The 16,447-nt window shown below is 44.8% G+C and overlaps 1 protein-coding gene across 3 annotated transcripts in view; it reads left to right on the forward strand.

Annotated features, from left to right (window-relative positions):
- Window positions 1-16,447, forward strand: part of MCC (mutated in colorectal cancers) — a 462,268-nt gene that overhangs the window by 346,990 nt on the left and 98,831 nt on the right. For all 3 annotated transcript variants that reach the window (XM_021084624.1, XM_021084625.1, XM_021084626.1), the window contains one exon: window positions 2,631-2,773. In XM_021084624.1, coding sequence (XP_020940283.1) covers window positions 2,631-2,773 — 143 coding nt within the window. The remainder of the gene's footprint in view (window positions 1-2,630; window positions 2,774-16,447) is intronic.

The following is a 16,447-nucleotide window of genomic DNA, read 5'->3' on the forward strand; positions in this document are numbered from 1 at the left end:
ACCCGTTCTGCCAGTTTTTCCCAGAGCACAGAGTGCCTCACTCCTGATCTCTACTCAGAATTTTTTCAGGGGATGTTGAGAGTCAGCAGCTGCAGCACCTCCCAATTTAATTCTTGTAGAGGTCGATGGCAAGTGGCAATTTCCAGTTGGCACTTAAGCTAGCATTTTATGACACTGAAAGCCATCTGCCTGAGGTGCATCTCTAGTGTGGTGTAATTCCTCTGACCTCATTTGTTTCCTTTTATCAACAGCTTCCTTCTCCCTCCCCTTCCCTCTTCCCTCCTTTATAAAGCCCACCCTAATAAGTGATCTCTTACTAAGCAGAAGGTTTGGCAGGCACCGTATGTTATGGAAGCTGCCAAGCCAAGAGGGTTGAAGGTGACTATGAAAGATTTTACAAATGCCATTTATATCGGAGATAGTGGAGCTGTGTATTTCTGGCCTTTTTTGGCTGTAAAATAATCTCAGCCAAGCTGAAGCTGATTGCATTGGCCCGGCAACAAAGGTAATTTATTCATCATACACAAAATCTCCCATTAACTCAAATCAGAATTTTAACTGCTGATTGAAAGGAGAGTGGATCTATCAGAGCACAATTACCCTCCAGACCAAAAAGGTGACTCTTAAGAGAACTTTTTAATTGTTTTCTTTCCTAAACCTAATTATTGTTGGCTTTGCAGATGTCTAATAATTAACTTACTCAGAGAACATTAACCTATATCTTTTTTTTGCCTTCACCACTGCCATTCTAATTCATATTTTGCATGTCTGGAGGTTTTATATCTGTTTGAGGTCTTCCCAGATGTCTGGGTGGCTTTTATTAGAAATACTTTGTAAAGCAAAGGCTCAGCTGAATTCCTTCCCTGAGAGAATGTTGATTTCTTGAGAGAACAAGAACCCTGGCGAGTTCTTCCCATTTCTCTAATGTATATGTGTCTCCCCAGCTTCCAATGGCAATTGCCTCTTCCTCAAATTCTGGTGATCACCACTCACAATCATGGTCCATTCCAAACCCAGAACTGAGCTTTCTGCCCCTCTGGTTGTCACCAACTTAAAGTGAATGCGAGGAGTTCCTGTCATGGCTCAGTGGTTAGTGAATCTGACTAGGAACCATGAGGTTGCAGGTTCGATCCCTGGCCTTGCTCAGTGGGTTAAGGATCCGGCGTTGCCGTGAGCTGTGATGTAGGTTGCAGATTCGGCTTGGATCTGGTGTTGCTGTGGCTCTGGTGTAGGCTGGCGGCTACAGCTCCAATTAGACTCCTAGCCTGGGAACCTCCATCTGCCACAGGAGCAGCCCTAGAAATGGCAAAAAAATAAATAAATAAATGAAATAAATAAATAAATAATAAAAATAAAGTGAATGCGAGGTTGAGGGAACTTCTTCTCTTCGAACCTTTCTCCACAGACACCTTCCCCCGGGGCTGAGCAGATACCTATGGACTTTCCAACCTCATAATTAAATTCCTTGACAATTTTGTTTTCTGCTCACTTGCAAAATAAGTGCTTCCAAGAGAGTTAATTTTTGCTCTCTTCCACGTCTGTATCCAGTGAGTGTGTAATGATGCTGGTGGTGACATGGGGAGGATGTATGTGTGTGCTTTGAGATACAGACTACAGTTTTAAGTTTTCCTAGCTCTTAGCTCATTCGGAGACCAAAGGTTGTGAGGGAACCATGAAGGGTTGAGAAGGGGTAGGTGTGCTCATTGCAAATGAAACATGGCTGTAGTTAAATGTTTTCTTTCCGCCAGCAAATGCAAATGGAAGGAAAGAGACTATGGAGTGGTATTCTTGCCCTCACTGATTTCCTTTTTCTCCTCACCCCATCCTCCTTTCCTACCCTCTGCCTCTACGTACTTAGAGCAAGTAAGAGTGGTACTTCTCAGACAGGCTGACCCACATACCTCTCAGAGCATCAGTTTTGATCTGCATAAATGAGGTGCTGGTTTTCCAGTCCTTCAGCCTCAACACTTCTTATGTCCCCTGCCAAGAAGGAAGCCCACCAGTGGAACCCTGGTGGTGATGAGCCATTACTATTCACCAGACTTTTTTTTTTTTTTGTCTTTTTAGGGCCACACCCACAGTATATGGAAGTTCCCAGGCTAGGGGTTGAGTCAGAGCTATAGCTCCTCACCTACACCACAGTCACAGCAGCGCAGGGTCCTTAACCCACGGAATGAGGCCAGGGATCAAACCCATGTCCTCATGGATACTAGTCAGGTTCGCTAACTGCTAGCCCCAACGGGAACTCCTCACCAGACTTGTAATCATGCTGCTCACTGTAGCCTCCGTGCTGGCAGTCTCCATTCTTTTTCACATCAGAATTTGAGGGGCTGAAGAAATCTAATTTCTTTAGGAAATCTTTGGAGGGGGAAAGTGTTAATAGGCTCTTAGATGAATCTGGTTTGGTATTTGGGTGTGTATATGGACATAGAAGCAAACCTTCTGTTTCAAATACTGGCCATTGCTGTGCCCATCTATTTTGCCTGAAGGGAATCCTGCTTCATGTAGCCTGGAGAAGAGACCTGCCCGTTTTCTTCGTGAACGTCCTTTCCTTGTCCTTAAAAGACAGGTTCTCCGGGGATTTGTCCTCCACCTCTTTCAGTGGCAGCTGACTCCCCTTTTTTTCTCAGGGAGGAAGATGAGTACTCAGAACTGCGATCAGAACTCAGCCAGAGTCAACACGAGGTCAATGAGGACTCCCGCAGTGTGGACCAAGACCAGACCTCCGTCTCCATCCCTGAAAACCAGTCCACCATGGTCACTGCAGACATGGGTGAGTCTACCTGCCATGACCACAAAGCCAGAGTTTGGTTTCTGGATTGTAATAGGAACTTTAGAAATGTAAGGCAACCTAGATTAAAATTTAATTAATCAAGGAGCTTGTGGAGTCAACAAAGAGCCATGAATGTCAGTTCTTTACATAGTTCTTTTTTGGTCAATATGGAACCTAAATGCTGAATTCACTGTCTGCCTTGATGTTTGTGATTCAAGTATATGTCACCTCTATCTGAAAAGTCTGGAGGTAGAGAACCAGTTAAAGGGCTATTGCAGGGTCCCAAGTTACAGTAGAATCTGAACTGGGATGCCAGGAATGGAAGATGGAATAAATGGTGACACATTGCAGTGGACGAACCACCAGTGGGTTTTAGCAACTTGTGGGTAAAGAAGGATCCAAAATGACTTTGATAGGTTCTTCCTGGGTGACTAAGAGAATAATCATATTCTTTAGTAAGGGAATTTGGTTGAGAAATGAGTTGGGAAATAGATGTATTATCTTTTGAGGCTGCAGTTCTGGTACAGCGTGTGGGTATGGTGTGTTTTGAAGTACAGGTCATGACCCATGAGTGGGTCATAAAATCATATGGAAAATAAAATATGTTTTAATTGAAATCAAAAAGGAAAAACGTAGAATGACAGCATTGTTTCACGAAACATTTTTGTTGCATGTGTTGTATACACAGTAAGTTGCCAAGTGAAATGTTCCAGCTGTGAGTTGCAGTCGAAATGTTGCCAAACCCCTGGTCTACTTGGAGATGCTTAACTAGATCTCTAGAGAGATTGGGGTTGAGGATAAAAGCTTTGAAGTTATGAGGCAAGGAGATCCCTTTGGTGGAGAGGGTGTGGAATCAAAACGGGGAGAGGCACCATCTTAAGAAATGTTCACATGTAGACAAGTGATGGAAAAAGAAGGAAGAGTAAGCATAGTACAGTTTACAGCGGAACTTCAGGTTGCATTGAGGAGAGAGACTTTAATCAAATATTAAACATTTATGTTTAATTATAAATGTATATAAGTGCTATAACATCAAGAAACATAGCACCATGACCATGTATCAAAGGAATTCAGTTTAGGATTTCCAAGATAGCTTCCTCTAGGAACTGACATTTAAGCTGAGATCTGGAGGAGGAGGAATTGAGTAGGTAAAAGAGGAATTGGCATTCAGGAGAAGGGGGACAGATGCAGGAGAAGGGGGACAGGTGCATTCAAGGAGGTGAAAAAAATTCATCCTGTATGGAGGGCACGGAGGTGTGAGAGGGAGGCGTGGTGAGGTAGGCAGGAACCAGATCATGTAAGAGCTTAGGGAGTATGTCAGAGTCTGACCTTTATTCAAAGATCCACGAGAAATGACTGACGATTTTTTTTTTTCTGTTTAGGGCCACACTCCAGCATATGGAGTTTCCCGGGCTAGGAGTCAAATCGGAGCTGTAGCCACCGACCTACACCACAACCACAGCAACACCAGATCCAAGCCACATCTGCAACCAATACCACTGCTCATGGCAATGCCAGATCCGTAACCCACTGAGTAAGGCCAGGGATGGCGCCCAAGTCCTCATAGATACTAGTCAGGTTTGTTGTACCGCTGAGCTACAATAGGAACTCCAACTTAATGATTTTAGTAGTTGGAGGCGGGGGAATGAGATGATCAGATTTGCATTTTGAATCAGTCACACCAGAGTGAAGAGAAAGAATTGGTGGATCAAAAGTGAATGGGGGGGAGTTCCCCTCGTGGTTCAGTGGAAACAAATTTGACTAGTAACCATGAGGAAGCATGTTCAATCCCTGGCCTTGCTCAGTGGGTTTCGGATCCGGTGTTGCCCTGAGCTGTGCTATAAGTTGAAGGCTTGGCTTGGATCCCCAGTTGCTGTGGATGTGGTGTAGGCTAGCAGCTGTAGCTCAGATTCGATCCCTGGCCTGGCAACTTCCATGTGCAGGTACGGCCCTAAAAAAGGCAAAAAAAAAAAAAAAAAAAAAAAAGAAAGAGTGAATGGGGGAGGTCAGCTAGGAAACCATTGCTAAACTCTTAAGTGGGCAAAAGGGTAGCTAGGATTAAGGTGGTGGCAGCTGAGATGTGGAAAAGCAGAGGAGTTGTAGAAAAGGTATAAAATTGGCAAGATCTGCTGAAGGATAGGAAACAGGGTGAAGGAGGAGGTACATATGTGCAGGTGTCTTCGAAGTGTTGGGTTTGCACACTGGATGGGCAGTGGAGCCAGTCACCAATATGGGAGCAAAGGAAAAAGGACCAGGTCGATTTGCTCTGATTTTGGCTTTGTTTTGCTTGGGGGAGGGTTGGGGGTAGGTTGAGGTCTTGTGTTTTGTTTGGCCATAAGTTTGAGACATCTGGAAGTATCTGGGTGGAGTCGCTGGGAAGACAGTAGTTATACATAAGCCAGAAGAGGTTGGGCTGAAGAAAAGCAGTTGGGAGACATCATGTTGTTTAGATAGTTACTGAAGCCAGCCGTGAAAGTTGACATGCAGAGTGAGAAGTGTGGCAAGCTGGAGACAAAGCCTTGGGGGCCAGCCGCTGAAGAGGAGACCCAGCAGTAACTCATGGCATGGATGCACCTCTCAGCTTTTCAGTCTCAGTTTAAATTCCCCTCCTCCAAAAGCATTTTGTGAGCACCAATCTGTGCAAATCCCTACACTGACTCTGAAGCTTCCCCATTGGTTTCCTTCTTACATCACTGGAATTTTAAATGATGCATTTGTATTTCTTTGTGTGACTGACTCCCGTTAAACCCCACTGGGCAGAAGCATGTTTGTTTTATCTACTGGTAACTCTTCAGAGCCCACCACAGGGCCTGGCACATAGCATGTGTTCAGAGATACTTGTTTGAATGAATGAGTGAAGGGACTTCCTGCTGTGGTGCAGCGGAAACGAATCCGACTAGTATCCATGAGGATGCGGGTTCGATCCCTGCCCTCACTCAGTGGGTGGGGGATCCGGCGTTGCTGTGAGCTGTGGTGTAGGTTGTAGACATGGCTCAGATCCCGCGTTGCTGTGGCTCTGGCGTAGGCTCGAAGCCGTAGCTCTGGTTAGACCCCTAGCCTGGGAAACTGCACATGCTGCAGTGCAGCCCTAAAAAGACGAAAGACAAAAAAACCCCCAAAAAACCAACATCATAACCTCTAACTCCTACAGCTCTAGGGTTCTAGACACTGTCTTCCAGCCTTAGGCAGTCACACAAGTGCAAGCGGCCAAGAAATTCCCCAGCACCTCAAAGAGACATTCCCACACGGATTCCTCCACTCCTTTCTCGGAAGTTGTTTTTCATGAGATTAGGCAAAGTGACCCACATTCCAACAAAACGTCTTAATCAGACAAGCTTGGGGGATGTAGGGCAGACCCGCTCAGGCAGGCGTCTTCACTGTGAGCTGTCTCAGGGCTCCTGCCGTGAGCGGGCAGCTGCAGCCCTGGCTCCCCACACGGGAGCTGGGGTCCGCCACGCTGCACTGTGATCTGGCTTGGTTTTCCCAAATCATTTGCCTCAAATTGCGAATTTTCACACTTCCCTTCAGTAAAAATGTATACTTGTTATACCTGGTACCCTTCCCATCAAGACTGGGCTTCTGGAGGGAAGGGACTCTGTTTGCCCGAGGCCTGGGCTTGTTCTCTGCTCCTAATAGGAGGCCTTCATTCATTTATTCCCCAGTGCACTGGGTGCTGTGCCCAGGACCAGGGATGCGAGACACAGACTCCGCCACAGCGCTGTGCTCTCTCACTCAAATCCCTCACCCATGGAGTGACATCATCACCTTGGCCTGCAGGGCCCCCCAGAATCTGGGCATCCCCCTCCTCAAACCTCGCCCTCGCCAACTCTCTCTGTTTTCCTTTCCGCTCTGGCCACGCCAGCCTCCTTGCTGTCCCTTGACCTGACCAGCATCTCTGGCCTCAGCATCTCTGCATTTACTGCTCCTCTGCCTGTAGTGCTCCCTCAGCTATCCTCCCATCACAGGCCCTACCTCACCCCCTAGTAGCGTCCAAGCTGTCACTCACTCTCATGCTGCAAGCTGTCCCCTTTGCCCCCTGCTTCATTTTTCTTCATAGCCTCCAGCATGACCCAATGATGCCTAAATTTGCATTTCTTTCCTTCCATATATATCGCCAGTCTTAATCAGTCTCTTGCATGAGAATACAGGCAGCCGGCAGGTAGGGACTTCGGCTCGCCTATGGACCAACATCACAGTGCCTGCTCGAGGGAGGCACCCAGAAACAGGCGTAGCAGTCAACACGTTTGGAGCTTACAGTTCCTTGGATGATGCAGATGGGGACTTCAGGTGTCACCCTCGGGTGGGAGCATCCGACAAGATGTATGCTGTTAAGTCACATCTAAGTAGAAAGCTGAGGGATAAGTGGGAACAATGAGAGTGAAGAGCAGGGGGCAGGAGGAGAGAGCTATGGGCACAGGGCCTCACCTGCTAGTCCCCAGAGGGGACCAGGGCCCCTGCAGAGTCAGTTCCTGTGTGTTCCTTGGAACCGGACGCACGCCGGCCTTTTCTTATTCCTTTGCCACTTTCCAATTAAATTGCATGAGTAGGGAAAAAAGCTTCCATTTATAAACACCATTATAGGAAATCATTAAAAAGCAGCCCTTTCACTATGCCTGCTATATTTGCAAAGCTGCATTAGCAACCGAGAGGTTTTCTTGAGCTGGATTTCATATGCAGAGTTTGCTGCAGTATATTTGCTGACCTCCATTGAAGATACCAGGAGTATTCCCTTCCTCAGAAAGCACTTTTCTTTTGTTTTCAAACCCCACCCATCAGACTGGGGCTACTCCCTCAATAAGCTCTCTCTGGGGCACTGTCCTCAGAACCTGGAGGAGCAAACAAGTAATTTAGAAAGTGCTTTCATTTACCTAAGCAGTCCTATACAGGAGAAAGGTCCCAGTGGCGTGACACTGCATCTTCAAATAAATTGCATTACCTCTGTATAAACCTGGTCACAAAATCATTTGTAAAATAAAGGTAATTAAATGGACAAAGATAAGGTAGGAGTTATGGCGTGGGATTTTTATTTGCTCAATTTAGCAAAGAGTTTTAGTTAAAAGCTAACATGCTTTGCTCACTTCTTTGTGTTCAGCATTTAGCTGCATGCTCAGGTTCAGTCTCAACCTTGAAGGAGGCCCTGGAAATCTCCTCTGTAAACCTGGGATGCTGGAGTTCAGAGAGGACAAGTCACTTATCCAAGGCCACACAGCTAAGCAGTTGTTTTGGTTGTTGTTGCCCATATTTCTATAGACAGGTATGCTTTTTTTTTTTTTTTTTTTAAATGCATCTCCGCTTCAACAATGAAACGTGCCTATGATCAGCATGTTCCACGTACTGCCATCCTTTGAGGTCTCTGGTGCCCGTGGCAGAATTTAGGGAGCAGCTGTCTGATCACAGCACCTGGCTGAATAGCAGAGTGAGATTTCACAGATCACCATCTTAGAAACAACACTCTTAGACCCAGCCGTTCTGGGTGTTGCCCTGGAGCTGAGCACAGATGTGTGAGATGGGCCCAGCCCTGCGTTGTGCGTGTTAGCGCGTGCGGGGTGCACTCCCTAGCGGGCCATCTTCCCAGCTCTGTTCCTCAAATAGCACAGCCTGTCTGGAGCAATTGTCTATAAAACAAACAAAATCCCTGACCCAGCGGACCTTTGCACAAGCTGCGATGGGTTCTGCTCCCGTATTTTGAAATCTCTTCTGGTTTTAGGTGAGAAGTTTTTCTTTTTGTGGAAGTTAGCTATAAATGATTATACCGTCGGGGATGAAAGGAAGCAGATGATACCGTGCTTGCTGGTGTGATCATTTAGATAGAGATTTCCTCCTTAAGTGTAGTTTTTGGAGGACAACCAAGGAAGAATTTACACATGAAACCTGGCTGTTTGGCACGGTTGTGACTATGAAACATATTTAATGTTAAAGCCAGATTTTCCTGGCTTAATGGCCCATGAGGCTCAATGGCTTCAGGAGAAATGATCCAAAGTGTCCAGCAACCCCTCCCAGTGGATGGGGGAGGGGGGAGCTGGGTTGGGGGGAGGGTCGGGGCAGGGAAAGGCAATCCTGCCTTCTCAAAAAAAAAAAAAAAAATCATTTCTGCAGTGTGTCAGAGAAGCGTTTACTAAGGCAAGGCAGCCTTTCCGGAGAAAACAGGATTTCTGTTAGGAATGAGGCACTAAGTAGGCAGTTAGCCTCCAGCAGAGAATTTTTAAAGGAGAATCAGAGTATTGGTACCCTGATTCTGAAACTTGGAGAAACCAGTCCCCACGTTGGAAAAGTTAGACAAGACTGAAACTAACACCCTGACCAGATGGCAAAACAGGCCAAGCCCTGTATTGCTTTTTTTCTTCTTTTTCTTCTCCTTACTTTAATTGGGCAACTTAATTTCTCCCAAGAGGTTCATGATGTTGGTCATCCCTGAGAAGCAAACCCAGGGAAAGCTTAAAAACTTTGAAGAGGAGTTCCCATAGTGGCTCAGCAGGTTAAGAACCCATCTAGTATCCGTGAGGTTGCGGGTCCTGGTTTGATCCCTGGCCTCGCTCATTGGGTTAAGGATCTGGTGTTGCCACAGGGTCGTGGATGCGGCTTGGATTTGGCATCGCTGTGGCTGTGGTGTAGGCCAATAGCTGTGGCTACAACTCCAATTTGACCCCTCGCCTGGAAACTTCCATATGCTGCATATGCAGCCTAAAAAGACAAAGTGCTTCAAACATTGACTCACAGAAGACTCTCTGATGTGTCTGTGTGCTTCTTCCCAGGGATGTGAGCCTGGTCAAACAAATATCATAATGTGTTAGCAGGGCCAAGTGGTTGAGGAGGCCACCTGAAATCATTCTAGAACTTTCCTCAGAGGGGAACCAACCTTGAAAGAAAGAAGGACTATTGCTCCACTGTACTTAGTGTTACTTTTAATTATGGAGCTGGAGGGAAATATTCAAATCATTTTTTCAGTCCCCCGAGGAGAGCTGGAAAGGCATTGATCATTTGTTCAAAATGAGCTCCCATCATTTTTGGGTTTCATGAACTCCTTTTCTAAGACAGGCAGCCTTTATTTTCCAAACAGATCATGTCCCCTCAGGATGGGGGCATATTCTTACTTAAAACTAGCATCATAGGGGTTCCCATCGTGTTGCAGCAGCCCAACGAATCCGACTAGGAACCACGAGGTTTCGGGTTTGGTCCCTGGCCTTGCTCAGCATTGCCGTGAGCTGTGGTGTAGGTTGCAGATTCGGTTTGGATCCCACATTGCTGTGGCTGTGGCATAGGCCAGCAGCTGCAGCTCCAATGTGACTCCTAGTCCGGGAACCTCCATATGCCATGGGTATGGCCCTAAAAAAAAAACCAAATTAATTAATTAAAATTTAAAAACTAGCATCATAAAGGAGTGTTAGTTTCCCAGACCAGCCTCTGAAAGCCTAATCCTCTGTCATGGACATAAAGTATGGGACCTCAGTAGTGCTCCTGCAACCCCCAGCTCTCCATGCAGACATTGTTCATGAGTAGAGATGCTGTGGACCACATGTGGATGTCAGAAGGATATCTTCTCCTTTCTTTTGGTGGCTTTGGAAATTCCCCCACCCCTACCATAGTCAGAGCTGTGGGCTCTGGGACTGGTAATGACCTACGATGCACGGGTACTGTTTAATCTCAGAGGCTAGAGATACCCTGCCCCTTGAGCTGGGATGGACAGTCTAAGCTTGGAGAAAACCCATTTGCCCTGGCAGTTAGTGAGCTTTGGGGATAGTGGTCAGAGGTGAGGCCTGAGAGCCGGCCAGGCAGAGGCCAATGATGGAGGGCCCTAGAGGTACAGTGAGGGGGCTACAGTTTGTCCTCTAAATGCTCCACTACCTACTTCTTCAAGATAACCTCTCAGAGGTATAGATACAAGATCATATCTTGAAGGCTTTGCACAGATGACACCAAATCACATCCCCTCTCTGCCCCAAAGGTTCTCAGCTCTGCAACACTGGGTATTTTCTTATTCTTAAAGCTATGGCATAGTTCCTATTGTGGCTCAGTGGGTTAAGAATCCAACTAGTATCCATGAGGATGCAGGTTCAATCCCTGGCCTCGCTCAGTGGGTTAAGGATCCAGCATTGCCACTACCTGCAGTGTAGGTTGCACACACGGCTTGGATCTGGTATTGCTGTTGGTGTGGCATAGGCCCCCTATTACCTGGGAACTTCCATATGCTGCAGGTACGACCCTAAAAGAAAAAAAAAAAAAAAAGCTGTGGCAATTCAAGTGTTTAGTCATCAAATAAGTAAAATGACTAGATGTGAACTTGAATGTTTCTCAAGCTTTTGGAGCCTTGCTCTCTAGAAACCACCGCCAGAACCCTTCTGCCTCACAGGGCTGGGGCGGGGTGGGTGGCTGAGAATTTTGTCGTGTTTGGGGCAGCTTACAGGGAGGGGTCCTGAAGCAGCAGCTGGGCACCTGGGGTTTGCAGCTGGTGTTAGGTTATCTTTCTTATGCCTTCACCATCTTGAAGACCAAGCTGACTGTTGTAGAGAAACAAACTGTTAACAGCTGCAAAGCGACAACAGCAAAAATGAAGATAAATCCCAGCCTGGTGAGATTTGCTAAAATAGAAGTTCTGAGACTGTGACATTTTATTTGGGAAAAGAAACACGGAAGAGGGGCTTCCCTCCCAGTGAAGTCAGGACCTGGAGGGGGCGGCAGCAGGTGGCCTGCTCATGGTCCTCTCACCCTGAGGAAGGCCTGTGCTCTTGGGGTTGGGGGCGGGGCAGGGGGATACTTTGGGTGATGTTCCCATTCTCCTAGCTGCATTGAGAGAACGCGCATCATTGTGGTCCCCGCACTAAATCTACACCTTAGCATTTCCAAGCCGTGTCAGACCTCTTTGCCTTGAGTGTTGAGGTATTGGTTTTCCCCTACAGCTTTTTATGTGTGAAGATTTCAAAGGTCCGTAAAAGATAAAATGAACACCCCAAATGCTTTACCCGTATTCACCACTTGGCACTGTTTTACCGCATTGATATTTTTCTCTCTCCTATGTGCAGAACTTTTTCTTTTTCTGAGCCATTTGACACCATGATGCTTCACTCTAAATGTATGGGCACCAACCTTCTGAAAAAAGGGACTTTCTCTGTCATAACCTCGGCTCCTTTACCACCCTGGAGAATTTCACCACTGCTGAACCAGTACCTACATGCAGTCCACGTGCAAATTGCCCCACATGCCCCATTAACGTCTTTGTTGCTTTCGCTCAATCCAAGATCACTTTGGCCTTGCACATTCTATTTAGTTACCATGTCTCTCTCATCTCCTTTAATCTAGACCAGGTCCCTCCCTACTTTTTCTGTCATTCATGACATGGATGTTTCAAGCAGGCCAGGTTAGTGGTATCATAGAAAGTCCCTCAGTCCACATGTTCTGATTCTTATTGTTCAATCAGAGATTAACATTCTTTGCAAGACTAGGCCTCGGTGATGATGTGTGCTCACTGCTGTGTTGCAGCAGGAGATTCAGTGTCAGTGGGTCTGTTACTGGTGACTCTGGGATACTTTTAAGCTTAGAAATGTCTTGGTGATCAAGAGATTCTCAGCCTCCAGGAAAAAGACTTTAGACTGTTGATGCTGAAGATGATGCAAGACATTGGAAATAAACTGGAGGCAAAGATGGATAACTTACAGGAAACACTGAGCAAAGAGATACAAGATATAAAACTTAAACAAGAAAAGATGCAAAATACAATAACTGAAATAAAAAATTCACTAGAAGCAGCCAACAGGAGACAGAAGAACGAATAAGCAAGGTGGAGGACAGATTAGTGGAAATTACGGATGTAGAACAGAAAAGAGAAAAAAGATTGAAAACAAATGAAGAGAGTCTCAGAGAACTCTGGGACAACGTTAAACATACCATCTGTATTATAGGGGTGCCAGAAGGAGAAGAGAGTGAGAAGGGGACAGAAAAAATATTCCAAGAGATAATAACCAAAAACTTCCCTAAAATGGGAAAGGAACCACTCACTCAAATCCAGGAAGTACAACGAGTACTATATAAAATAAACCCAAGGAGGAATACACTGAGATACATATTAATCAAAATGACCAAAATTAAAGACTAAGAGAAAATCTTGAAAGCAGCTAGGGAAAAGAAACACGTAACATACAAGGGAACCCCAATAAGGATATTGGCAGATTTTTCAACAGAAACTCTGCAGGCCAGAAGGGAGTGGCATGATATACTTAACGTGATGAAAGGAAAAACACTCCAACCAAGATTACTTTACCCAGCAAGGCTCTCATTCAGATTTGAAGGAGAAATCAAAACCTTCACAGATAAGCAAAAGTTGAGAGAATTCAGCAATACTAAACCAGCCTTACAACAAATACTAAAGGAACTTCTCTAGGCAGAAAAGAAAACACAGCAACAGGAAACAAAAATTCCACAAATGACAAGGCTCACCAGTAAAGGTATATACACAGTAAAGATATAAAATCATCCATGCACAATTATACCACCAAAATCAGAAATCAGGAGAAGATGTGGGTACAAATGTGGGACACTGGAGATGAACTTGCAATTAAGAGAACATCAACTTAAAACAATCTCATATACATATAGACTTTTATATCAAACCAAAAATCTACAATTGATACACAAACAAGGAATCTCTGGAGAAGAAATATATCTCATAGTACATAAGCACATAATCCACCATGAAGGGGGTCATTTGACATCATTCTTGGAGTGCTGAAGTCTTTTTACATCTGATTCTGGTTTCCTCTCCATCAAAGAATTTATGATATTTATAATTAAATAATGCCACTATACAATTAAATGACACAGTTCTAAAATTGTATTATTGATAACCATTTCTCTCCATGGTACAATGTAAGGTCTGTAATGTCTTGTTTATCACATCACCTAGAATGGTGTAATGCCTTTATTGAAGAATCAATAAGATGTAACAAATTGTGAGGACATATTTATATAGTTACACTGTTTTTTAACTAATTTATGCATTTTATATTTTACTCATTTTCAGAGGGTGTATTATTTTTGTTATTCTTACCAGTTAAGTTATTCTTTTTATTATGCTATATAAAATATTTAATGGTATATAAGGCTTTCTTCTTTATAAATTTTAGTTGCATAATATACACAATTTTAATACAATGCTAGTTTTTAAAGAAAAATTGAAATGGAATAGATAATACTAAATAGTAAAGATGAAAGCCATACAAAATGGGATAAAGTATAGAATAAATTTCCTATTTGTCTCAGCATATTTTCCATTCCACTTCTCCAGAGGGAGACAATCTAAGATCCATGATATAATAATCTGTCTGAATGTAATTGTGTTTAAATATATGTATTTTATTCTGTAAAAAAATATTCTGTGATAATCTATGTGGGAAAAGATTGTGAAAGGGAATGGATGTAGGTACATGTATAACTGAATCTCTTTGTTATACAGCAGAAATTATCACAACCTTGTAAATCAACTATACGTCAATAAATTTTTTTTTAATAAAAAAAAAAAGAAAAAGAAATGTCTTGGAGTTCCCTTCATGGCGCAGTAGTTAACGAATCTGACTAGGAACCATGAGGTTGCAGGTTTGATCCCTGTCCTTGCTCAGTGGGTTAAGGATCGGGCATTGCCATGAGTTATGATGTATATTGCAGACGCGGCTCAGATCCCTCCTTGCTGTGGCTCTGGCATAGGCCGGCAGCTGCAGCTCCGATGAGACCCCTAGCCTGGGAACCTCCATATGCTTTGGGTGCGGCCCTAGAATAGACAAAAAAAAAAAAAAGCTTAGAAATGCCTTGTTTTCAGTAGATGTGGGCACAGTGAACACGATGCAGGGTGTAACCTCCATAGATACTCTCTTACTCCTTTCCTCTCAGGCCCTTCCATCTTCACCTTGGCCCTTAGACTGAGAAGTCAACTATTCTGCTCTGTCATTTTCTTTTCATTATCGTTTTTTGTCTTTTTAGGGCCGCACCTGCAGCCTATGGAGGTTTCCAGGCTAGGGGTCAAATATTAGCTACAGCTGCTGGCCTAAGCCACAGCCACAGCAACACCAGATCCAACCTATACCACAGTTCATGGCAATGCCTAATCCTTAACCCACTGAGCGAGGCCAGGGATCGAACCTGTGTCCTCATGGATGTTAGATTTGTTTCCACTGAGCCATGAGAGGAATTCCTGTTCTGTCGTTTTCTTTGAGGTTTTGTCCTGGTTTTGTTGATTCCTTGCTGGAATTAGGGAGGGCCTTGGTGCCTGCAGAGTGGGGGGTGCTGCTAAAAAGAAAGCAGGAGCCCTTCTGGTTTCAGCCATCAGGCCACAACAGGTTCAGAACTGTGACATCCCTAGGATGTCACATCTTGCCTCTAAGCAGAGTATCTGTCCTAATGCTGAACATGTAGCTCTTTCCCTGACTTGACTTGCTTTCTGATACGTGACCTGTGTGCTGGGTCAGAACAGAGGCAGGGGCTGCGTGTCAGCCCTGGGAAGGCCACGAGGGTTATGGTTATGGCCTGATGTGCTGCATTCATACGGGAAGACTTTCAGACTGTTCATAGCAGGCCTACGGCTCTTCTGTCTCTCGGAGTGGCTGCAATTCAGTGTGGCTAATAGCACCAGCTACAGTGGAAGCTTCCACCTTAGGGATCCACAGTAACTGGAAGCTTTCCTCTTCGGCAGGGTGTGGTATGGCACAGGATATGTCTTAGATTTGATGGTACTTGGTCAAAGAGTAGGCAAACCAAAACTTGATATTTTAAAGGGGGGGTGCTTAGAAAATCTTTTATACGTTCCCCTCATGCAGTCTTTATGGAGCACTCCTCCATGCCCAGTGTCATGAGCATCTGGGAACACAAGGATGGATGTACAGAGTCTCTGTTTCCCAGAGCCAGGCTTTGGAGGTATGTCAGATACCAAGTAGTTATGGGGAATATGATTCTTTCTTTCAAAGAGAGAAGTAAATACGAGACTGAAGGTCATCAGGGAAGACTTCCTGGAAGAAGAGATTTTTAAGACAAAGCTTTAAAAAGAACCATAATGAAGAAGAGAAAGAGGGGCTTCCAAAGTAGGCAGAGACATAACCAAATGAACCGAATGCCAAGCTCCAGGAGTAAGTACATTTGAAGTTGGGACTCTGATTTGGAGCAGATTAATTCTGGTTAAGTGCCCACTGCTTGGAATCACAGGACCAAGGGAATATTTTCAACATCTACCCTGTTTAGCTGCATTTTTCTTTGAGTTAGGGTTTTTAGGAGAGTTCAGAAAAAGTGGAAGCAGCCTTTAACAGTGGGATCAAAACGAAACAGCTCTGATATGGTTTATGTTGTACAACCTGGGGATAGGCCTAGGTGACCCTGAGAAAGAAGAAAACCAGCCCATCAGTATGCGTTTAACCCAGCAGGCATGCTGGTGAGGCTTAATTCTCATAGCCATGAATGTTCTCAGACACCTCTCCTTCCAGATTTCCCAGGCACTGGGGTCTTCCCTCAAATAGGAAAAGACAAACAAAGGCTTCGGTTCTCATTAGAAACATTTAACCTGAGCTGTCTTTTCTTCAACTCCTATCAGAAGTCTAGCCGGGGAAAGTTTCATTTAGAAAAGTGGTGGGCAGAAGATGGGGTGATGGAAGTGGACAGAAATAGGGGAGCACCTTGGCTACTGCAGGTTGCTGTTGTGGGAAG

The sequence above is a fragment of the Sus scrofa genome, chromosome 2, assembly GCF_000003025.6.
Source record: "Sus scrofa isolate TJ Tabasco breed Duroc chromosome 2, Sscrofa11.1, whole genome shotgun sequence".
In the NCBI taxonomy this organism is placed as follows: Eukaryota; Metazoa; Chordata; class Mammalia; order Artiodactyla; family Suidae; genus Sus; species Sus scrofa.